The 25,022-nt window shown below is 48.6% G+C and overlaps 1 protein-coding gene across 1 annotated transcript; it reads left to right on the top strand.

The window, feature by feature from the left end:
• Positions 1–1,644: 1,644 nt before the first annotated feature.
• On the top strand, positions 1,645–22,729 carry LOC149520667 (uncharacterized). The gene is made up of 4 exons (XM_089775316.1): positions 1,645–1,690; positions 1,804–2,097; positions 6,097–6,534; positions 21,390–22,729. Exons 1-4 carry the CDS (start codon positions 1,645–1,647, stop codon positions 21,890–21,892), a joined length of 1,281 nt encoding a protein of 426 aa, XP_089631442.1. The 3' UTR covers positions 21,893–22,729.
• The last annotated feature ends 2,293 nt before the right edge of the window (positions 22,730–25,022 follow it).

Raw genomic sequence — 25,022 nt, forward strand, 5'->3', positions numbered from 1 at the left:
CTCCTGGAACTCAGAGAGTTGGGTCTAGGCTAAGGTGCAAACTTTTAGCCCTGTGTTATCCACCAGGAAAAAGTAAAGCAGGGCTCCCACCCCATGTTAAAATTGGTCTTGGCTGCTCTGCTGTGCAGTTTAACTGCACACCCAGAGTCCAGGGGGAAACAGGTTTTCCCGGGGAGGGAGGCGCTCTGGGGGGAAGGCAATGGTGCCATCTCTCACCATTTTGGTTTCACTGGCTGATCATTGTGGAATCTGGCAGAATTTTCCTTCCTCCCATGCAAAAGCACAGTTGTCAGCCTCTGAATACCAGGACAGTGCTCCTCAAAGATGGTTATGAATTGCCAGGAGTCCAGATGCCAAGACACTAGAGATCCTGGTTACAAGGCAGAGTTGGGGTAAGAGACAATTCTTGTAAAGCAGTAAGTTCTGAAGCTCTGGAGAACTGCTGGGAATGACCATCCCCACCAGGGGGCGCTGTTCATCTGCAATGTCCATCACCAAGGCTGGAGAAGCCTAAGGCTGCCAAGAGCTGGGGTGGTTTATCTGCAAAGAAATCTCCCATTTATAATTGAGTGAAACCAGCCTCAAGTATCCCTCCTCCTTCCTCCACCCGCCCCCCCCCACTGTCCTCCCCAAGACCCGACCCTTAATTCCACGTTCCCCTGGGACGAGCACGTTTCGTTCTGGAGGTGACATTGACCCGTCCCTCTGCTGATGCATCTGAGCAGAGATCAGGGCAGGAACACGAGCCCCAGTGGGAGTTTTTCCAACAACTTCCCTGTTTCCATCCCAGCTCCAGCTACGTCCCCCAGTGTGAGCCCCCTGGGCTGTATCCTGTGCCCTTGAGTCTGAACCAGCCAGTCCAAGGCATCCCACCAGAGACGTGAGAGAGGGAGGTGACAGCTGACCCCAGAGTGACTGGGACCATAATTGCTCCCTGCTCATTCAGTGCCAGTGGGTGTGTGCAGGGATGCCAGGGATTTGGGGGGGTCAGTGACATTCCATCATAATCCACGTGTAGTGCAGGGCCAACTTATCCATTAGGCACAGTAGGAACAGTGCCTAGGGCCCACCATTCTTTTAGGGGCCAACAAAAATGTTTTAATTTTTTTTTAAATCAGAAGAAAAAAATGAACTTTTAGGGCCGAAGAAAATGTTTTAATTTTTTTCTCACATCAGAAAAAAAATGAAACATTTAGGGCCCACGAAAATCGATTAAATTTTGCCTAAAACAGAAAAAAAATAAAATGGTGAAGTATTTAAAGTTATATCAAAAATTATTTGTAATATTTTTTTATGGAGGAGGGGGCCCACGAAGGCAAAAGTGCCTAGGGCCCATGAAAGTCATAATGCAGCCCTGGTGTGGCGAGTGGGTAAATGGGTGACTGCAGGTGTCCCAGTCGGAGCTCCGTGCACTGCGATCATGTTGGTTTCCTTGGAGCAAATGATGCAGCAGAGGGGCCTTTGTAACTTGTGTCCCGTGGGACGTTACAGAGTGATTCCACGCAGCCAACCTGCAGGGCTCAGCTTTAAGAAGGAGGCAGATTTGCATGAAGGGGCTGGTCTTCAGCGCTGGGGGTTTAAGAGACAATCGGAGGGTCCCAGCCACAGACCTGTCTCAGGAAGCCGAGGAAGTTTGGATCCACCATGGCCCGGGCCCCCCTGCTCCTCGCCCTGCTCACTTACTGCTCAGGTGAGGGGTTGTTGGCTGCACTGACACAACATGGAGGCCACCTGCAGGTGAGGAGGTTTGTGTGTGAGGAGCCGGAGTCCTTGTGCTGAGTTTGTTTGTACCGTTGCTTTCAGGGGTCAGGTCACAGCCTGTGGTGACTCAGGAGCCCTCCATGTCGGTGACCCCAGGAGGGGCCGTCACGCTGTCCTGCAGCCTGAGCACTGGAGCCATCACCAGCGGCAACTACCCCTCCTGGTACCAGCAGAAATCCGGCTCAGCTCCTCGGCAGCTTATATACAACACCAATAGCAGACCCTCCGGGATCCCTGCCCGGTTCTCTGGGGCCATATCCAGTAACAAGGCTGCCCTGACCATCACCGGTGTGCAGGCAGAGGACGAGGCTGACTATTACTGTGCTGTGTACACGGGTAGCAGTGGTAGCTGGTATCACAGTGATCCAACCAGATGGGAACTGAGACGAAAACCTCCTGTGTCACTTTCTGCAGACTGGACTTTGTCTGGCTGCACAATTTGGTTGCTGCCTGCCTGAAAGTGCTTCTCCTTAGGAATTCGAACCACTAGCCCTTGACAGCAGCTGGGCGTGCTGCTGCACACACTCTCCACTGGGAAGAGGTCAAGTGCCCTTTTGCTCTCCCTTGGCCTGCACACGAGAGCAGGTTTTGCTGCCTTAGCAATTCCATGTTTGCAAATCCTCCCCTGCCTGGCTCAAGGGGGGAGGCAATGGCTGCCGGCTACCTGCTTCTAGGGTAAAGAGCCATATCCTGCCTGACACAGTTCCCCTACGTCAGCCCACCAGCCGCACAACACCCTGCACATGCCGGAATTGAGAGAACAGAACTCAAGTTCGCTTCGTGAGTCCCTGTTTCTGCACCCGGTACAGGGTGGATCAGATAAGAGATGATATAAAAATCCCTCCTCCCTAGGGTTACTGGCAAGGGAGTCAAAGGGGCAGCGGCCCCAGGGTTCAATGATTAAAGGTCTCAGAGCTCTCAGCCACCACTGCAAATAACTCAGCAAAGGCAGCAGCCAGTGCTTTGGGCCCTTTCAGTCAGCACCAGTGGTGCTCAGGAGCTGGCTGGGGGAAGCAAATTCCCATCTGCCATGAGGCCCCTCCTCCCTTCCTAGGTTCTACTAAGTGTCTCCACAGCCTTGCTCTTCCTGAAAAACCTCCTGGCCCATTCCACCTGCCCTGCAGCTTCCTGAGTCCACTCCAGATGTTCATCAGTGACTCCATGGCCACAGCTCCTCCTGGGCCTACCTTCCTGCAAGCCACTGGCCCATGGCTGTGTCCAAACACCCAGGGCGCCAGTCTTGGTGTTCGATACCTATGTGATGGATGTAGCATAAGAACCTCAGTAATTCCTTGTCACTCCAATACAGAGTGAGAGGAACCCCAGGCTGGTGGGTCAAGAGGCTCAGTTGTAACCCCAGTTCACTGTGACACCCTGGGGGAACCCTTCACTTTGAAAACAACCGGGAGTAAAGTCCAGTTGACTACCCCCTGTCCTGCTCTATACACATCTGACAAGTCACAGGCATAGCCAAGTCCCAGCCAAATTCCCAAATGTAACTCTTAGCCCAGGAGCTGAGCTGGAGGGATACAGCAACAAGCAGCTGTACTCACAAATGGCAACCAGGGATATATTTAGCTGGGACCTGGACTGAATCTTTCCTTAAGTTCCGCAGACTGGAGAGAATTCAGTGGGATGGGAGAAAGAACTGTCGTGTGGATTGTAACTTATCATGCAGCTCTGACTCAGTTCCATAGAGGGGGCTGTCTCCTTGCACTTGTCAACTGTTGGTTGTGAAATTCAATATCTGTTTAACACACATTTATTGTCCAGGGGTGCGTGTTTCAAGCTGTGGTGCTGAAAGAGCTACATCGGTTCAACTCCCTCTTGCAGACAGACTGGGTGGGGCAGGGCGGATGGAAGCCAGATGTCATGACTCACATTGTAGGTTTATGAACCACTTCTCAGTGTAACGGCTGGGTTTTTATGCACATGTAAACACAGACACATCTGGATACAATTGTTCCATTAGGGAGAGAAGAATCAGCCCCTGAGGAAGGAGTGAGCCTGTTGACTGAGCCAAGTAAAGAAGGCAGCTGGGGTTAACTCAGGGCTACTAAACACGCGGCCCGTGGGCTGTTTGTGTGTGGCCCACAGTGCAGTTTGGGTTTACAGGGGGCTCAACATGCGTCCCACAGATGGGATCATTTGAACATTGTCTCCACTGGGAACATGTTCCACAATGGTGAGGCCTCTCCCAGATGGGGTGAGCATTGAAAGACGCAAGTGACAGGCTGGCTAGAACAGATGGATACAGGGTGTCGGCATTTCTAGCCCCCAGGGAGGAGTGCTGGGGCATTGTGGCTTTGTATTCATGCCCGTCAGTGTGAAAAAAGCTATTTGCATATATTTGCATATTATTTGCATGTATATTCAACCACACTTCTATTGTGGCCTTCGGCATGTGCTGTGAGTATCACTGTGGCCCCCAGGGCTTCCGCAGTTGTGCAGTCCTGGGTTAACTTGATGCCATGGCCGATACAGAGCAGTGAGTGTGGGCATATGAACAATGCAAGGTGGAGTTCAGATCTCCTGTCAAAGGCAGAGTGAGGGCAGCAGGTCAGGAGAGGAGCCTTTCACACATGAAGTGATTGTGGGTCAATGTCTTGAAATAACAGGACCCAGGCCTCATTCGGAAAGCATGAGCCTGCGAGTGATGATGTTAATGGGAGCCCAGGTCATGGCTCAGGCCCCGGTGGGCTTGAGTCTGTACAAGCACAGAACACAAAGACCAGCCCCACGATGGGGCTTCCAATCTAAGAATAAGAAAAGAGACAACAGGTGAGACAGACCAGCCTGTGGGAGAGCAGAGGGAAGCAATGAGGCAATACCGGTGAGCACAACAGACGTGCTGCCCAAATGATACACTGATGCTTCCTCTCACAGCCTGGCAGTGGCCATCTGCAGACTAATGGCCCAATTCAGAGCAGAGCACGGCTAGATGTTCCTACATGCCCATTATATCCTCTTCCACCCGCCCACTGGATGTGGTCCAGTGAGTCTGACTCCAAGAGAATGATCCAAATTGGTTTCTCTCTTACTGCAAGGGGCAAGACAGATGAGGGGTTCATAGAAAAGCAAGTAACAGGAGGCGACAAGGAGGAGTTACAGCTGTTACCCGTCATGCAGGGTGTGTCTACACTGCACCCATAACTCAAATAAGCTATGCAATTCGACCTATTCCATTTGAGCTTGCTTATTTCAAGTCAATTTCCAAATAGCTTATTTTAAAATTTGGCACTGTCTACACAGCACTAGTTTAGAAATAAATCGCTCGTCTGAAACATCCCTTACTCCTTGTGAAATGAGGTTTACAGAGACATTGGAATAGTGAGACCGTCATATTGTGTAATAATGGGTTTGCTCCAAAGAGGCAGAATAGCTATTTCAAGATACCTCATGTAACCCGAAATAGTGCTACAGGGGAGACGTAGCCTCAGTGTGGATTACTCTTCTTCCTCTGCTAAGAATAGAACATAGCCACCAGGCACAAGATTTAGGAACAGATTTCTAAAGGTCTTTAGAAACCTAAAGGTGTAACTTGGCACCTTTAAAAAAAGTCCTGAGGCTCCAGGTATAGGGAGTTCTGCTTCAGCTCTACAGTTATCCCATTCAATCCCTTGGGATAATCTAAATGACAGTGGTTACGGAATGTTTGGCACCATGTAATACTGATGTTTGTTCCCATGCAGATGGTCTGTAGGCAGCAGCCACAACTAAGAAATCATTTGGTCAGAGAGATTAAATAGTTCCCAGATTTATTCTGTTACATGCACAGCTTATAAAATGTTCTTCCCTGTAACTAAAAATGAAAATTTTCCCCAACATCTAGCTCCAGACACAGGCAGTTAGAGAGAATTGTGTGATCATATCATCAAGTTGTATAAAATATTGTTCAAGAATAATGGTAAACGAAGACCCCTTATAATACATAAAAATAAAAACCTGTTTCAATTTGAACTTATACAATTTCTATGAAAGTACATTTTTTAAACTGTTATTTCAAAAACCTTTCTAAATTTGAGGCTACATGTGATGTGTGAGTCTTACTGTACCTGATATGAGTCAAGATTTGAATTTCAAAACATTTACATCTAACGAGCAGGGAAAAGATTTGCATGAAAGGGCTGTTCTCCAGCATGGAGGCTTAAGAGAGAATTGGAGGGTCCCAGCCACCGACCCATTTGCCTCAGGAAGCCGAGTTCATCTGGATCCACCATGGCCTGGGCTCCCCTGCTCCTCGCCCTGCTCACTTACTGCTCAGGTGAGGGTTTGTTGGCTGCACTGACACAACATGGAGACCACCTTCAGGTGAGGAGGTTTGTGTGTGAGGAGCCGGAGTCCTTGTGCTGAGTTTGTTTGTTCCGTTGCTTTCAGGGGTCAGGTCACAGCCTGTGGTGACTCAGGAGCCCTCCATGTCGGTGACCCCAGGAGGGGCCGTCACGCTGTCCTGCAGCCTGAGCACTGGAGCCATCACCAGCAGCAACTATCCTGGTTGGTTCCAGCAGAAACCTGGTTCAGCTCCTCGGCAGCTTATATACCAAACTAATAACAGACCCTCTGGGATCCCTGCCCGGTTCTCTGGGGCCATATCCAGTAATGACGCTGCCCTGACCATCACCGGTGTGCAGGCAGAGGACGAGGCTGACTATTACTGTATTATATGGACTGGTAGTGCTCATCACAGTGATCCATCCAGAGGGGGAAGTGAGACAAAAACCTCTTGTCTCTTATACCCACCATTTCCTCCAGCTGCACAAGCTGCACAGTTTGGTGCTGCCTGCAATAGGTGAAATTCAGGTTGAGAAGAGCTGAATCTTAGCTTTCCAAAGCCCACTCATGTCACAGAGAAGAAGAACCATGGTGCAAAAGCAGCCCATGCTGGTCATGAAATTAACAGCCTCGTTAGGAAAGGCCAAGCTTGCAAAATGGCCTAGTTAAATAAGGGACAGATGTCTCTGTGACACTTAGACTCTATGTTCTTCTTAGTGACAATTTTATGGTAGGATTAAGAGATAATTACAATGTATTATAATGCAGGATAAATCATGTATGTGGAGTCATTGGAAAAGGTATTATTTGCCGAATATGATTTGATTATCTTGCACCTGTAGAGCATTCCTGAAAACTCCCAGATAGCTTTGTATGTAATGGCTGCTCTGCCTCTAAAAGGCCAATTCATCCATTAGTTTAGATGAAATGTTGGTCCCTTAATCCGTCAAAATCTCCTAGGGGATCCCCACTTGGGAAAAAATCTTTATAAGTTCGGCTGCCAAGGTGGGGACCGTAGTATTATGCAAGGGCATGACCTCCAGGTACCTGGTGGTGTAGTCTACCACCACGAAGATGTATTGACATCCCATCTTTGATTTTTCCAGAGGCTCTACCAAGTCCATCCCTGTCCTCTCAAAAGGCACTCCCACCACCAGCAACGCCACCATAGAAGCATTAGGTGCCCCCTTTAAAATATCTTTCTGGTACTCGGGGCAAGAATCACAAAAATCCCATACTTCCCGATAGACCCCAGCCAGAAGAACCTTTGTGTAACCCGCTGTAAGGTTTTCTCTCATTCTAGGTGGCTGGCCCAGGGGTCAGCATGAGCTAACTCTAAGACCCTCCTTCTATAGCAAGTGGGAACTACCAACTGGTGGAGCTTGCCCCATCCTGATGGGGCCTTATCAATCCAATACAACCAGTCAGAGTGTACCTCAAATCGGTGTCCCTATGGATGGGTATGTGCCGGTTCCTCCGTCTCCTCCACTGCTGTCGCCTGTTCCCAGGCGTGACTCAATGTGGGGCCATTGCGTGGTTCCCTTAAAAAGTCCTCATTGTCCTCTAGCCGGGACCTCGGTCTCCCTTTCTCTAGCCTGTCCCTGGGCTCCAATGGACCACCTTGCAGGATTTCCACACACCTCTGGAGGGGCTTTCTGACTCCACTCACATAGGGTCAGGTAAAATTGCACCCTAATAGGACTGGATAGACTAATTTGGGGACCAGGGCTACCCAATAAATTCCTTCATCGCGGCTATTCTTTATCTTTACCCACGCAGTCAGATAGACCTTAAATCTCCATGAATATACTGCATGTATACTGGCTCCTCGGCCGATTCAGGATGCTGAACCAGATCAGCCCTAACCAGGGTTTGACTGCTCCCTGAACCCACCAAGGCCACCACCTCGGCACTTTCTACTGAGACCTGGGTCATCACCTTCACTGAGTCCCGGGGTCTGGCCCGAGCCCCTGTAGTCAGGATCTGACTATAGATACAATCCAAAAAGGGGCATTCACAGTGGAAGTGCCCCTCCTGGGACTCATAACAAATGTTCTGAGTGGTAGGGCCCACCTTTGAGGCCCGCTCCTCTTCTTCCTTTATGGGGGGTCTCAGCCACCCTGACCTTCCATGGTAATGGGTCTTGAGTTGCCCCAATTTCCTCACCTCTTCCTTCCGAAGGGGCAATGTGGCTCCCCTGTCCTTGTACCCTCGGGGCCGTGGGGTCTTAGCATCCTTATTAGTCTTAACTGGGGGTTCCCTACCCCCTTTTCCCTTTTTCTTCACTCCCCCCGCAGTCAAGTAATCCTCCATCAGTGTTACAGCATCACTCAAGGCGGTAGGGTGATGCTGCCGTATTTGGAGAAACTGTTCTAATATTATCAGCTCTGCTACCTGAACCCCTGTCCGTATCTCTGGCTCAAGCCACCACCACCCCAATTCCTGGGGGCTTTGGGCTACCCCCGGGAGATAGCATTTGTGGTGGAACCACTGTCGATAAGTCTCAGGAGTAATGCCTGTTGGGTCCAGGATAGCCTCCTTTACTTTGTGATAGTTCAAGGCGCCACGGCTGGCTAAACTCCTATAAGCTAGTTGTGTGGGTCCTGTTAAATAGGGGGCCAAGAGGGTGGCCCAATGATTGTCAGGCTATCAGGCTGAGGTGGCCACCTTCTCAAATATCACCAAAAAGGCCTTGGGTTTGTCCCCTGGTCCCATTTTGGTCAGGCGAATGGTGAGTTGTGTTGAGGCTCCTAGGCCTGTCCCCGGTTGACTCACTGCAGCTCATTGCTGGAGCCATCAGTCTTGCTTGTTCTTGAATGCGCTGGCGCTGCTGTTCCTGCTGTTGTGCTGCCAGCTGTTGTATCACCTGGGTCTGCTGCTTCTGCTGGTGGCATTGATTTTTGGCCAACCACTCCACTAGCTTTGCAGGTTCCATAATGCTTGCACTCCCTCGCTCTATTTGAGTACACCTGCCTCAATTCCTATCCCCAGACCCTGAGATCAGGGGTGGATTGTTGCCCTCATTCTCCACCACATGCCAGGGGGTTCTCTGGTGAGGTCCAAATCTCTGCATCCCCAGCCTTGCGGAGGCCCTCCTAACTTTACTCTAGCCCTGCAGTGGGAGGGCCTCGCCAATGGGAATGGCAAGAGTCATAGAATCATAGAATACTAGGACTGGAAGGGACCCTGAGAGGTCATCAAGTCCAGTCCCCTGCCCTCGTGGCAGGACCAAATACTGTCTAGACCATCCCTAATAGACATTTATCTAACCTACTCTTAGCTATCTCCACAGATGGAGATTCCACAACCTCCCTGGGCAATTTATTGCAGTGTTTGACCACCCTGACAGTTAGGAACTTTTTCCTAATGTCCAACCTATACACCTGTTAATGCAGCCCAGAATCACGTTTGCTTTCTTTGCAGCAGCATCACACTGCTGACTCATATTCAACTTGTGGTCCACTATAACCCCTAGATCACCTACTCCTTCAGGTGGCTGCCCCTTCCTTGGATGCCTATGGTTGTTCCGTGTTCTTCAGCTTCTCTTTCCCACTCTGGGGAGGTGGTACCAGATCTACAACCCCAAGTTTTGTGTTTTAGTTCTGTGTAACAAACAAGGTAGAGATATATGGTCTTATGACTAGGGTCCCAAAATCTGGCCCTTGAACGAAAGAGGGGTCCATTTGCAAGTCACGTCAATACAGCCCTCCAGGCAGGGTACGCATGCCCCCAGTGCATTTTGGCCCCCAGTGGAAGGTAGGGGGACCTGGGCCCACCCACTCCATCAGGTTCTGCTCCGGGGCCTTAAGTGTAGGGAGCTCCTCCAATACCTGGCTGGTGGGGGAGGACACCGAAACCTACTAACTTCTTGGGATAATCCTCCCATACCAGGCCACATCCTGCCGACACCAGCAGCCTACCCTTCATTGTCCTGAAGCCAGTTCCTCCTTTGCAGGCTTGGGGGCTGAGGGCATGGCACCCACTGAGGCTGAGGTTCATCCCGTGGCTGCCAGATCCAGCTCAGGGAGAGTTAGGTGTCCCACCCCAAAGAGGTTGCAGTCGCCATCACAGTTGTTGACTCTGGCTTCAGGGACAGGTCCTCTGCTGTCTCTGGGCCCAGTACTCGGTCCGGGAGGAGTAACCCCTCGGTGAGGGCTGCAGATTCTGACCAGGGCAATCCCCAGTCCCAAATCCTGGAAGTGTTCATGATTGGGAAAGTCTCCCAGCCCAGTGGGGTGTCTTTAAGTTTCTGGCTCAAGTCAGGAACCATGCTTGGCTGCTGGGACAACTCTGAGTCCCGGTAGGGACAGTCAGGGAGAAGATAAGAACATAAGAATGGCCACACTGGGTCAGACCAAAGGTCCATCCAGCCCAGTATCCTGTCTGCTGACAGTGACCAATGCCAGGTGTCCCAGAGGGAGTGAATTGAACAGGCAATGATCAAGCGATCTCTCTCCTGCCATCCATCTCCATCCTCTGACAAGCAGAAGCTAGGGACACCATTCCTTACCCATACTGGCTAATTGCCATTTATGGACTTAACCTCCATGAATTTATCTAGTTCTCTTTTAAACCCTGTTATAGTCCTAGCCTTCACAACCTCCTCAGGCAAGGAGTTCCACAGATTGACTATGAGATGTGTGAAGAACAACTTCCTTTTATTTGTTTTAAACCTGCTACCCATTAGTTTCATTTGGTGGCCCCTAGTTCTTATATCATGGGAACAAGTAAATAACTTTTCCTCATTCACTTTCTCCACACCACTCATAATTGTATATACTTCTATCATAGCCTCCCTTAGTCTCCTCTTTTCCAGCCTGAGACAGCAGGCTGGCAGCCGACTCAAGCTCTGGCATCTGGGGTCAGGGGAGGGGCAGCCTGGAAGCTGACATTAGCATCTCTTTCGCTGGCGCTGGCGGAGCTCTGCTCCTTCCTTCCTCCCCAACTTCTGCCCCACCTGGCGTTTAAATCTGCCGGTGCGGCGGGAGCATGTGCAGCAGCCCCGGGGAGGGGGGGGGGGGGGAACAGGGCCAGCTTGCCCCAGAGCATGTGCCTGCCCCCATCCTGAGTGCAGTGTCTGTGTGCCCCATCACACTCATGCTTTGGGAATCACTGTAATATTTGTGTTTATTCTCACTTTGTACTAGTATTTTATCCCTTAATGCACCTCTCCTAATTATACTTTACCTATTCTCCCCTCTTTATTTCTAATCTACAATCTGTACCTACATTAGTTTGGATATTCCACAGGGAATAGAGCATGAAAAATCAGTGGATCTTTTCCTTCTGAGAGAAGGGGCTTTCCTATTGCTATTTCTACTACATCATATAGTCTGGAATGGAGTCACTGTCCTCCCCTTGAGGTCAGATGTTCAAAAGGCTGGGATGCTCAAACCCCTACTACAGAGAGATGATCTAGGAAAAGGATGAGACAGAGGGTTGGCAGAACACAGTTGTAGTGATTGACGCTGTAGGTTTATAAACTTCTTCTCAGAGTAACAGCTGGATTTGTACACACACGTGAACCAGGACAGGTCTGGGAACAACCATTCCATCAGAGCGTGAGAAGATTCTGCAGTTTAGGAAAGCGTGAGCTGAATGATCAAAGAAGGCAGCACTGGGTTAACTTAACCCACAATCAATATGGAGCGACTAAGTGCTGGGGCATGAACCATACAGGATGGAGTTCAGATGGCTTTAGATACACGAAGGAAAATGCCCTTTTAAGAGTGAGAGCTCAGCACATGGAATGTGAGGTTAAGAGGAACCTTTCGTGATTGAAGCAAACACGGTTAAGTAAGTGCCTTTTGAAATAACATGATAGAGGTTATATTCATAAAGCGCAAGCCTATGAATGATGGTGTTAATGCAGATCGAATGCTCATTCAGACCCACTGAGCAACCATATTCATAAGACTAAACCTGGGTTACAGACCGTTTGGAGTTGTAATAAATCTCTCCTTAAACTCCAGAGACAGGAGAGAATAAAACGTGATTTCAGATGTGTGTACATTTTTCCCATTCACTCTTGCAGATGTGTGGCATGATTTAATTCTGAATCAGCATCAGAGGGTGAGGTTTCCCTGCACTTGTGAATTGCTTCTACTGGAATAAAGTAACGGTTTAACCCATGTTTGTCTTCAAGAGACTGCTCGTGCATACAACCTAGTATTCGAACAGCTGCATCCTCTCAGATCTCCCATTCAGACTGAGTGTCAGGGAGAGGAGAGACAGGAGGTTGAAGGCAGCCAACATACTGATTTAGTCTGCAGATTTATGAGTCACTTCTCAAGCTAATTGCTGGGTATTTATTTACAAAGTGTTTTTAAAATATCATTTCAATTAACTGACAGTCAATCACGCTGGATAACCAAGCAAACTGTTGCCCAGGAGTGTCCTTCAGAGGTGGCTGCATCACTGTGATTATCACTCATGTGTGTTACTGTGGCCATGGGAGCCCAGGTCATGGCTCAGGCCCTGGTAGGTTTGGCTCTGTACAAGCACAGAACACAAAGACCAGCCCCACGATGGGGCTTCCAATCTAAGAAAAGAAAAGAGACAACAGGTGAGACAGAGCAGCCTGTGGGAGAGCAGAGGGAAGCAATGAGGCAATACCGGTGAGCACAACAGACGTGCTGCCCAAATGATACACTGATGCTTCCTCTCACAGCCCGCCAGTGGCCATCTGCAGACTAATGGCCTGATTCAGAGCAGAGTACGGCTAGATGTTCCTACATGCCCATTATATCCTCTTCCACCCGCCCACTGGGTGTGGTTCAGTGCGTTTGACTGTAAATGAATGATTCTTTCTGAATGGGAGGGGAAGATGGACGGGGGAGTAGGTAGAAGTGCAAATACAGGTGACCCCTGACTTGCGACCACCCGACTTCTGACACCCCGCATTTACGACCATTTTTTTCATGCAAGATAGCTCCTAAAATCCCCCAACTTAAGTCTGTAGCTTGAATTTACTACGATGTATAACGCAGACTGCATACGTCATCCCAAAACAGGAAACGCACAAGGTCAGTCTTGCCAGTCTGCAGCTGCTGCTTGAACTGTGTGCATCTCCACCACATCAGTCTTCACTGTTTAGTTATTTTTGTGCATTATTTGAAGTATTTAGATGAGTTTTCCACCATTTCTGTAGTAAATTTTGGTATTTTCAGGGTATGAAATGGGTTCCCAGGAACAGAACCACCATTTATAACATTGCAAGTATGGGAAATAAGCATTCGACTTATAAAGGCTTGATTTACAACAGTTCTGAAGGAACCAATTAGATCGTAAGTGCTGGGGTCACCTGTAACATGAGACCACAAGGAGGAGTTGCAGCTTTTACCCATCATTCAGTGTGGATCACACTTCCCTGTCTGTGAAGAATAGAGAGTAGTCACCAGGCACAGGATTTCAGATTAAAGATGTAGCTTGACAACTTGAAAATCTGTCCCAGAATCCTTAAATTCCAGATATAGGGCGTTCTATTTTGGTTCTATAGTTCTCTCATTTAATCCCTTGTGATAATCTAGAAAACAGTGACTGCAGTGTGCTTGGTACCATGTGATATTTACATTTGCTCTCCTGCAAATAGTCTGTAGGCAGAAGCTCTAGCTAAGAAATTATTTGATCAGAAGGACTAAGCTGTAACCAGAAAATTTTGCTACATAAGCAGCTTGTGAAAATATGCTACCCTGTAACAAAAAATAAACCGTTTCCCAAGATCTAGCTCGCTGACCAGGCCCTTAGAGAAAATTTGTCAGTCTGTGTGATAGCATCCTCAGCTGGTGTTAAATATTGTTCAGTGAATAGGTTAAAATAAGTTCCCGCATAGTAAATATAAGCTTATTATGAACTTATTTCAATTTGAAATTGTGCAAATCCTATAGAAGTTACATTTTTAAAAGTATTATTTTACAGATATTCTAAATTTGAGGCTCTATCTGATGTCAGACTCTCTCTGTACCTGACAAAAGTTAAAATTCAGAATTTCAAAATGACTGCAGCCAATGAGCAGGGAGCATATTTGCATGAAAGGGTCGCACTCCAGCACTGGAGGCTTATAAGAGAATTGGAGAGTCCCTGGCACAGACCCATTTAACTCAGGAAGCTGAGCTTGTCTGGATCCATCATGGCCTGGGCCCCCCTGCTCCTCGCCCTGCTCACTTACTGCTCAGGTGAGGGGTTGTTGGCTGCATTGACACATCGATGGGCCTCTCGATCTGCTTCCTTGTTTGGAACCACAAGGCCCAATGCCCAGGTAGAGGATGAGACCGGTTATTCCTGTGGCACAGGGCGTGGCAGTGCTGCAGAGAGATGCAGACACATGGAGAACTGAGACAAAACCCTGGTGTTCCAGCAGCCCACACGGTGCCAGACTCCAGTCCAGAAGTGTCTGGGCGGGATGCTCCTCCATGCTGATGTGTTGGGGTTTCACTTGGCACATTGCAGGCATCAGTAAGGAGCACTACGCTGGATTATCAGCCTTTGGTCATTGCAGGCAAAACCTTGGGCCCTTGACGCAATGGGTGTTTTGCCATTCACTGCTCTTGGAGCCAGGATTAGACTCTTTATAGAGCCACCCTGTGGTACCAGTGGCAACCCGAAAGAAAACTCTCCATTGGCTCGTTCCTAAGCATGTGATGCAGGAGAGCAGGACTCTGTCCCTTAAATGCCAGCTCTACAGTGCAAATCTATAGATTCAGAGTGGGTTAAAAGCTGGCTTGGGGAGCAGAACCCCAGCACCTCTGCCAAAGAGTCTGCCCCTTCCATGCCCACCTGACCATGGGTCCCTGCCCAAAGCTAGTTTCTCCCACCTGAAGAAAAAAGCAGCCCCAAATCCCACCCTCCGAACTCAGAGGTCTTGGCACCCATTCCCCTTTGGAGCAGCTGGGCAGCCCCAGCCTCACTCCACCATCTGGAGCAGATGGAGCAACAGGGCAGCTATGTGGTCTTGGCTCCTCTCGAAGCACTAGAGCAACTGAGCAAACCCAGCACCATTCCAACCTCCAGAGCAGCCAGGAAGCCATTCAGGTCCAGCCCAGCCTGCAGAGCAGCCAGGCAGCAGGACTGCAGCCCCAGTCTTCTGTAAAATGTGAGGCCCCAGACAGAAGGGGCTAGCTCCCCAGCCTGACTTCAGAAATACCTGGTCCATACCCTCTCGGCCTTCAGCTGCCACCACAAGCCCTGGGTGAATTTCATTTCCAGGCCCTGGAATAGCTGCCTCTTTCTTTCCACGTTCCTGTGCCCATCAGTGGCCTGGAATACTGGGGTTTTCCCCCATCTTCTCTTTGACAGCTGGGTGAGGTGGTTATGACTGGGCACCAGAGGGCGATATCTCCCTGCATTTGCGTAGGGACCTGTCTGCCAAGGAATCAAGCATCTGAGGCACATTTATCTTCACCTGTGTGTGCACCAGACTGTGGGGTTCAAACAGCTGCATCCTTTCCAGTGCCTTGTGCAGGCACATTGGCTGGGTTGGGGTGAGATGGAGCATTAAAGGAACCCACTGCACTGAGTTACACTGTAGATTTATAAATAACTGCTCTGGGGTAGCTGCTGCACGATGAAGATTTTTTTAACTGTTAATGTGAAACTGCACAACAGAAGGTTACCCAGGAATGCTTTGCAGCGGTGGCTGCCCTGCAGGGGTGGGAGACGTAAGCCTTGCCCATTTCTATCCATTAGAAAATATTTATCTCTGAACTATTGCTTAGTTCTTCAGCCTTGTTCTACAGAGACTAATAAGTGAACAGATTTTTCTGGTATATCATCAGCCTCTACAAAACAACTACGCTGTGCTGCAATCTGTCAGTATGTTGGTACAACAGAAGCTGCACCACTAACTGAGCGGAGCCCATCTTGTGACTCCAAGTAGCATCACTACTGGGGTTAGTTAAATGGCTGAGAGAACTGAACTCCCCTGTTATCCAGAGCTAGCCCAGGAAAGTCTCACTGCTGAAGAGCAGGTGCTGGTCGTCCTCAAATGGTAAATAGGGTGTAAGTGTCACCTGCTGCTGGGGTGGCTGGAGGACTGTGTGAGCTTTACTCCTGGCCAATAAGTGGACGACAAGTGGATCACAGCTCATAGGCAGGCACCAAACTTAACTGCTTGTTCTTGTAGGTTGTACCATGTGGGTGTTCTTAAGAACAGGTCTGACATAGACCACTGTTCTCCCAGAAGGCAGCCTGCAGCACTGAACTCTGAGCAAACTGAACCATAACAAATAAAAGTTTTTCCCCTCCCATGAGAAGCTATACTGTGACCCTATATTCTTCTTAGTAGGATTAAAGGATAATTGCAGTGTATTATAAGGTAGGGTAAATCATGTGAGGTGTCATTGAAAACGGTATGATTTGCTGAACATGGCAAGATTATATCCCACCTGTAAAGAATTCCTGAGAACTCCCCAGATAGCCTTGTAAGTAATGGCTGGTCTGACTCTAAAAGTCCATGTGGCCTGACCTCGTGATGCAGGATACCATCTGGGGAGTTCACTGTTTTTCTACGTATTATTCTGGTAATCCACTTTGAAACAAAGGATTCTTGCTATGCTTTAAAGCCATATGAGTTAGAGAGTGACATCATCTGGGATCCTTCATTCCTCTCACAAGACAAATTCACTCAGTTCAGTCATCTTTGGAACTCCTTGCCAGAGGATGCAGTGAAGTCTAGAACTTTATCAAGGCTCAAGAAAGGGCTAGATAGATTCATGGAGGCTAGGTCCATCAATGGCTAATAGCCAAGATGGGGAGGAATGGTGTCCCTAACCCCTGTTGGTCTGGTAATGTGTAACAGGAGAGTGATCATGTGAAGACTACCTGTTGTGTTCTTTTGCTCTGGGGCATCTGGTATTGGCCACTGTTGGCAGACAGGATACTGGGATAGACAGACCTTTGGTTTGACCCAGTATGGCCATTCTAATGTCCTTATGTTGTGGAAACACCCAAGTAACGAAGACAGACCTTTGGGAAGTGGAGGACCCAGCTTAAAGAGATTTCTAACCTGTGTATAGGACATCCAGGGATTCCAAACAAAAAGGCATTTGTTGTGCAGATTATTCCTTAAAGGATCTGCAGCTGGCTTGTACCATATCTCAGGGTGAGAATCTGCTAATTTGCATCCAAACTATTTCATATTGCAAACTTATATTGCGTTTTTGCTTTATGAGCTAGATAATCTTTTTAGTCCTTTTGCCATCCCTTCTAATCACTTACAATCTACCCTTCTTAGTCATTTAACTAGCTTTTGTTTTAATCTAAACCAATGAGCTGTGACTGGAGTGCTGGGGGGAAAACTCTGCTTGGTTACCACAATTTTGGATTTTTCTCTTCACAGTCAGGGTGAAGAGGAGCACATACTAATCTCATATACTAGCTAGATTTGACCAGGAATGGATCATACAGCTCTGGGGTTCCCTGCTGAGTAGCTGCTAGTTAGTGTAACTGCAGCTGGATGTGTTTTAGCCAGGAGCTAAGTGAGAGGGACACAGTAACACACAGCTACACTCACAGATGGCAAACTGCCCTGAGATTGGAGAAGAAGCTATAGCGTGCATTGTACCTTAGGTGGAAATGTGACACAGTGCACAAGAGGGGGCTATCTCCTTACACTTGTCTACTGTTGGGAATGAAATACAGTAACTGTTCAATAGCCATGTACTGTCAACCGTGTGTGAGTCAGGTGTAAAGGTTTAATACATGTTGAATGCTGTGTTATGGTTTAATCCCGTGGTCCCCAAAATGGTGCCCCCTGGCACCCGACAACCTCAAAAGGTTGGGGACCACTGTTTTAATCAATTGTATAATTAATAATATGTGAACTGTTCTATCTAAATCACTATCAATCCAATATGGAGTCAGTGAACAATGTAGGTTCCCATGGATTCCATGTTGTCAATTTGCCTGTAAACAGCCAGGGCACTGACTCCACATTCTCTCTTGCAGGATGGAACTACTTTTTCCTGCCAAAGCTAGCAGCCAATATCCATTCTCTCAGGGCTTTTCCTGCTAAGAATGCTACAAGCGTCCCTCAGAGCCTGCATGCTACTGGTCATCTGAAAGACAGGGTTTATATAGTACAGGCCTCCGAGCTGTCTGGGCCGATCCTGACAGGATGTCTGCAGGGCCGAGACGAGACCAAGGAGAGAAAAAGCCTGCCTAGAGAACCTATAACATTAACTTACAGAGAACCAGCCTCCCTGTAGTGAATCCTGAAACAAGTGACCATCTTTCTCGAGGGCTTCTCTGCTGGCAAAGACAAACATCATTCACTGGAGTCCTCTGAGGTTCCTTCTCAAAGTTTACAAATCAGCTGGAGAGATGTAGGTCATAGGCCTTGTTGCCACATTTTCACCAGTGGCTGGAACTTAAGTAGGAAATAGGTTTTCATTTAGGGATTTAGGGTACTAGTTATTGTTCTATGGAGCCATGGGAAAGTTCTATTTGGTTGGGAACTGAGCTTCATGCTCTGGGAATCACCGTAATGTTTGTGTTTATTGCCCCCCCCTTTTATTCCAATGTTGTACTAGTGCCCTTAATGCACTTCTCCTATTTATGCTTTACCTGCTCCCCCCTCTTTATTTCTAACCTACAGTTTGTGTCTACATTAATTTAGATATTCTACAGAGAATAGAGCCTGAAAAATAGATGGATCTGTGGCTTCTGAGAGAAGGGGCTTTCCTATTTCTATTTCCTCTACCATCATATAGTTTGAAAAGGAGTCACTATCGTCCCCTTGAGATCAGATATGCCTCAGGCTGGGATGCTGAAAGAGCTACATCTATTCATACCCTTACTACAGACAGATGTGCTAGGGAAGAAATGAGACTGAGGGTTGGCAGAACACCGTTGTAGTGACTGACGTTATAGGTTTATGAACCATCTCTCAGTGTAACAACTGGATTTGTACACACAGGAACCCAGACTAGTCTGGGAACAACTGTTTCATCAGGGTGTGAGAAGATTCTGCAGCTTAGGAAGGGGTGAGCTGAATGATCAAAGAAGGCAGCACTGGGTTAACTTGACACACAATCAATTTAGAGCGACTACGTGCTGAGGGATGAACCATACAAGATGGAGTTCAGATGGCTGTAGATACCTGAAGGAAAAGCCCCTTTTAAGGGTGGGAGCACAGTGCATACTTTGTTGGGCTGAGAGGCACCTTTCACACATGAAGCAAAAATAAACTTAAAAAGCAACAAAGAGCCTAGTAGCACTTAAAAGACTAACAAAATATGTAGAGGACATCATGAGCTTTCACAGGCACAGCCCACTTTTTGAAATAACATGATCCAGGCTCCATTTCTAAAGTGTAGGCCTGTGAGTGATGGTGTTAATGCAGATCGAACCCTTACTAAGAACCACTTGATAGAAAGAACCCTCCTGGGCACCACACCTTCCAGCGTGGACCTGTGTGGACACTAGACGTGCCTGGCTGTAAAATATTAGCACACAAAGGAAGTCTGAGGGCAGCCACATTCATAAGGCTAAACGTGAGTTACAGTCAGTTGGGAGCTGTAATAAATCTCTCCTTAAACTCCCCAATTCAGACTGAGAGTATGTCTACACTTCAGATTTTTCCAGAAAAACTGCCATTTTTCCAGAAAAACTACACTTATGTCCACAGTGCAATTTCATTCTTTCAACAGAAAGTTGAAAGAATGCAGGGGTTTTTCCAACAGCAGTAAACCTCTTACTAGGAGGCAGAATCATTTTTCCGAAAGGCTGTGTCTAGACTGGCAAGTTTTTCCGCAAAATCATCTGATTTTGCGGAAAAGCTTGTCAGGTGTCTACACTGGCCATTTGAATTTCTGCAAGAACACTGACTATCTCATGTAAGATCATCAGTATTCTTGCGGAAATACTGTGCTGCTCCCATTTGGGCAAAAGCCCTCTTGCACAAATCATTTGCGCAAGAGGGCCAGTGTAAACGGCACTGTACTGTTTTCCTCAAAAAAGCCCCGATCGCGAAAAAGGCGATCGGGGCTTTTTTGTGGAAAACCGCGTCTAGATTGGCCACAGACGCTTTTCCGCAAAAAGTGCTTGTGCGGAAAAGCATCCTGGCAATCTAGACGTGTTTTTCCAAAAATGATTTTAACGGAAAACTTTTCCGTTAAAAGCATTTTCGGAAAATCATGCCAGTGTAGATATAGCCAAAGAGTTCCTTCAGAAAAAGGCATGTGTAGATAGGGAAGAAGGGTTTTTTTTTTCGAAAGAAGAGGCCTCCAAGAAAAAGTACATGTGCCCTGATGTCCTCTCTGTCTATAGTAACCACATCTTAAATGCTAGATTAAGTCCAATTACTGTGGACACTATCTTTCAAAAAAGCAAATCGCTTTTTTGATGCGCTTTTTCTGTGTGGATGATATCTTTCGCAAAAGCTTCTTCTGAAAGAAGTCTGCAGTCTAAACATAGCCTCACTGTGGATAACAATAGCAATCTATGAAGAACAGAGAGTAGCCACCCGGCACAGGAGTTCAGACTAGATCTCTAAAGATGTAGCTTGACACCTTGAAAAATCTGTCACATAGTCCTTAAACTCCAGATATAGGGAGTTCTGCTTTAGCTCTACAGTTCTCCCACTCAATCCCTTGTGATAATCTAGACAATAGTGGTTGCTGAGTGCTTGGTACCATGTGATATTTACATTTGCTCCCCTGAAGATAGTTTGCAGGCAGAAGCTCCCACTAAGAAATTATTTGATCAGAGAGATTAAGCAGTAACCAGATACATTTTGCTACATAAGCAGCTTGTGAAAATATGCTATCCTGTAACTAAAAATAAGCAGATTCCAAGATCTAGCTCCTTTCACAGGCAGTTAGAGAAAATGTGTCAGTCTGTGTGATAGCGCCATCAGGTTGTGATAAATACTGCTCAAGGAATAGATTGAAATAAGTTCCCTTATAATAAATAACTAAAACCTTATTTTAATTTGAAATTGTTCAATTTTGATGGAAGTTACATTTTAAAAACATATTATTTTATAAATACCCTAAATTAGAGGCTCTATCTGATGTTGGACTCTCTCTGAACCTGCCAAAAGTCAAGATTCAGACTTTCAAAACAACTGCAGCTAATGAGCAGCGAGCAGATTTGCATGAAAGGGCTGCACTCCAGCACCGGCGGCTTAAAAGAGAATTGGAGGGTCCCCAGCACAGACCCACTTGCCTCAGGAAGCCAAACTTGTCTGACTTCCCATCATGGCCTGGGCCCCCCTGCTCCTCGCCCTGCTCACTTACTGCTCAGGTGAGGGTTTGTTGGCTGCACTGACACAACATGGAGACCACCTTCAGGTGAGGAGGTTTGTGTGTGAGGAGCCGGAGTCCTTGTGCTGAGTTTGTTTGTTCCGTTGCTTTCAGGGGTCAGGTCACAGCCTGTGGTGACTCAGGAGCCCTCCATGTCAGTGACCCCAGGAGGGTCCGTCACGCTGTCCTGCAGCCTGAGCACTGGAGCCATCACCAGCAGCAACTATCCACATTGGTTTCAACAGAAACCTGGTTCAGCTCCTCGGACACTTATATATGACACCAATAACAGACCCTCTGGGATCCCTGCCCGGTTCTCTGGGGCCATATCCGGTAACAAGGCTGCCCTGACCATCACCGGTGTGCAGGCAGACGACGAGGCTGACTATTACTGTATGGTATGGGCTGGTAGTGCTCACACAGTGATCCAGGCAGAGGGGGAAGTGAGACAAAAACCTCTTGTCTCTTACACCCACCATTTCCTCCAGCCTGGGGTCTGCACTAGCTGTACAGTTTGGTCCTGCCCAGAGGCGTCTTGTGGCTTAGGGAGGGGAGGGCTTTGCTTTCCCAAAGCACCATCTTGGCCCTGCCCACAGATCACCTGCTATAGAAGATAATGTAGGTTTTCCTGGAGAGCAGTTGTGCAGCCCATGGGGTTGTATCACCCCCTGACCTTGCGAGCCTTACCCCCTCGCTTGTCTGATACTCCCTGGTGCTCTGGGAACTGTGCTGTGTGCACACTCCACTCACCTCTCTGATGCTCACTGGTGCTCTATCCAGGCTGGGCAGGGTTCAGCACAAAGCCCTGTATTCCCGCCTGGGAGGGGCAAGCTCAGTGCACTGCCCCACCTCCTCTAGGTCCCTGCACATGATGGTTCTCATGGAACCATCTGCCTTCCCCCCGCCCCCTGCTGCCTCCGACAGAACTTAAAGTCTGGTCCCCATGCTATGCGCTGCTGCCTCAGTATCAGAGGCAGCAGTGCAGGTGGGAAGAACAATTGGGATGCTGGAGGGTATCAGTCTGCAGGGAGCTTGTGCCCACCACAGACAGGGGCTTTAGCTGTGCAGGAATCTCTGTCTATGTCAGGCCCGGGTTCACCGTGGACAGTGGATGCTCTCTGGGATGGCCAGGCAACCTCTGACAGTTGGGAGACTGGGTCTTCTTTGTACAAGGATTGCTTCTGGCAGGGGCTCCTTCCTCTGTCTCTCTGTCAAACCCCATCTGAGAGAGGGACAGGCTGCTCTGCTGTGGTATCAGGGGTAGGCCAAGAGCTCAAAGGAACGCAGCTCCACCAGGAAGAAAGGGGCTCTGGAGCAAAAGGAATGGTGCCATCAGCTGCTGTAGTTGTCAGAAATTCCAGGCTCCAGGAGAGAACAATCGATGGGCCTCCCGACCTGCTTCTTGTTTGAAGCCACAAGTCACTCCCCTCTGCCCATAGAAGGCCCAAGCACCACCCACTCCCACCCACACAGAGGAGCCTCTGGCAGGGAGGAAGGAGCCACTTGGGGGTTCTCTGGACAGTGGGGTATGCCAACAGCTGGGAGAAAGTGGCCTCTCTGGCCCTTTCCTGAGTGTTTATCCAGAAAGAAATTTCCAGTTGGCAATAGCATGAAAAAAGCTTCACGTATCAACCTCTCCACTCTCTGCACTCCAGGGCCCATCTCTTCCTCTACCCGCTAGAGATGCCAGGCAGCCCCCCTCAGGAGGGCCGGAAATGGGTGACACGGATCAGTTGTTAATTGCCTGTTCTGTTCATTTCCTATGGGGCACCTGGCCTTGGCCACTTTAGGCAGACAGGACATTGGGCTGGATGGACATTTGGTCTGACCCAGTATGGCTTTAAATTATAGCTCACTCTGCAGAGCAAACCCAGAGATTCAGAGCACCAACATGTGGGTGGTAGGTTCTGGAGCCCAGGCAATTCCCTCACATAAGCCAGTACAGACGCTGGGCCTGAGAGTCTGCCTCATTAGGAAAGACCGAGCCTGCAAAATGATCAAGTTACTTCAGACAGAGAAGTAAAACTGAAGCAACTGAGAAGTAAAGACCCCACCACTGTCACTGCACGATCCTGCTATACACGGATCTGACAAGTAGGGTAGTGGGTAAAAAGCTGGTTGGGAAGCAGAACCCCAGCACCTCCGCCAAAGAGCCTGCCTCTTCCATGCCCACCTGGTCACTGGTTCCTGCCCTAGGCTAGCAGTTCCCGCCACCCGCAGAACAAGGCAGACCCAACTCCCGCCCTCCAGTGCCAGAAGCCTCGGCACCTATTCCCTTATGGAGCAGCTGGGCAGCACCAGTCTCACTCCAGCCTCTGGAGCAGATGGAGCAACCAGGTCGCCACGTGGTCCTGGCACCTCTCCAAGCAACAGAACAGCAGAGCAAAGCTGTCACGTTGCACCCCCCAGAGCAGACAGGGAAGCTGCACGGCAGCCCCAGTCTTCTCTCCCAACCGGGCAGCTCTGCAACTCCAGCCTTCCCACCTGGCAGGACATTAGCTCGGAACACTGGGTCCGTTGGTGTAGACAAAGCCTTCCATTGCTCTAGCACCCACCAGCCATGCTGACACTTCACAGGCTGTTCCCCAGTCGTGGCAATCTGTGCATGGGACATAGCACAGGTGGGGAGGCGGAGGGACACATTAACTGACAGCAATATTCTTAGCACAAACAGGCCTGTCGGTGGCTGGGAATTACAATGCCCCCTAATACTGCAGAGATAGAAAGAAAAAATCAGCAAATGGGAGGGACTTGCAGGGCTGCTGATCAAATTGCTGGGTCCCTGGATAAGGCAGGAGACTGGTTCCAAACCCCTGGAAGACTGGAGGCCCCAGACAGAAGGGGCAGGCCGGGGAGTTAGCTCCCACAGCTCGAATTCACAGCTGCCTGGCCCACACCCTCTGGGCCTTCAGCTGCCACTACTAGGCCTGGGTGAATTTAAATTGCCAGGCCCTGGAGCAGCTGCCTCTTTCATTCACTGCACCTGCGCCCACCAGTGGCCTGGAGTACTTGGGTTTTCCCCATCTTCTCCTTGGCAGCTGGGTGAGGTGGTTATGGCTGGGCACCAGAGGGCGATATCTCCCTGCATTTGCACTGGATCTTGTCTTCAAAAAAAATCAAGCATCTGAGGCACATTTTTCTTCATTGTGTGTGCATCAAACTTTGCGGTTCAAACAGCTGCATCCTTTCTAGTCACTCGTGCAGGCACATTGGGTGGGTCGGGGTGAGATGCAGCATTGAAGGAACCCATTGCACTGAGTTACACTGAAGATTTATAAATAACTGCTCTGGGGTAGCTGCTGCACAATGAAGATTTTTTTTAACACACATAGTTAATATGAAACTGCACAACAGAAGTTACCCAGGAATGCTCTGCAATGGTGGCTGTAACCCTGCCCATTTCTATCTGTTATAAAATATCTCTCTCTGTGGTATTGCTTAGCTCTTCTGCCTTCAACTTACGACAGTTCTTCAGGAACCAAATAGTTCGTAAGTGTGGGGCTCTCCTGTACGGTGTAAATGTCACCCCCTGTTGGGGTGGCTGGACCACAGTGAGACAACAGCTTTTCTCCTGGCCAGTGAGCAACAGGTGGAGCACCGCTCAGGTATGTCTACACTACAAAGTTAGTTCGAACTAACGGACGTTAGTTCGAACTAACTTTGATAGGCGCTACACTAGCGCTCCGCTAGTTCGAATTTAATTCGAACTAACGGAGCGCTTAGTTCGAACTAGGAAAACCTCATTTT

The sequence above is a fragment of the Pelodiscus sinensis genome, chromosome Z (genome assembly GCF_052426305.1).
Source record: "Pelodiscus sinensis isolate ZL-2025 chromosome Z, ASM5242630v1, whole genome shotgun sequence".
Classification (NCBI taxonomy): Eukaryota; Metazoa; Chordata; order Testudines; family Trionychidae; genus Pelodiscus; species Pelodiscus sinensis.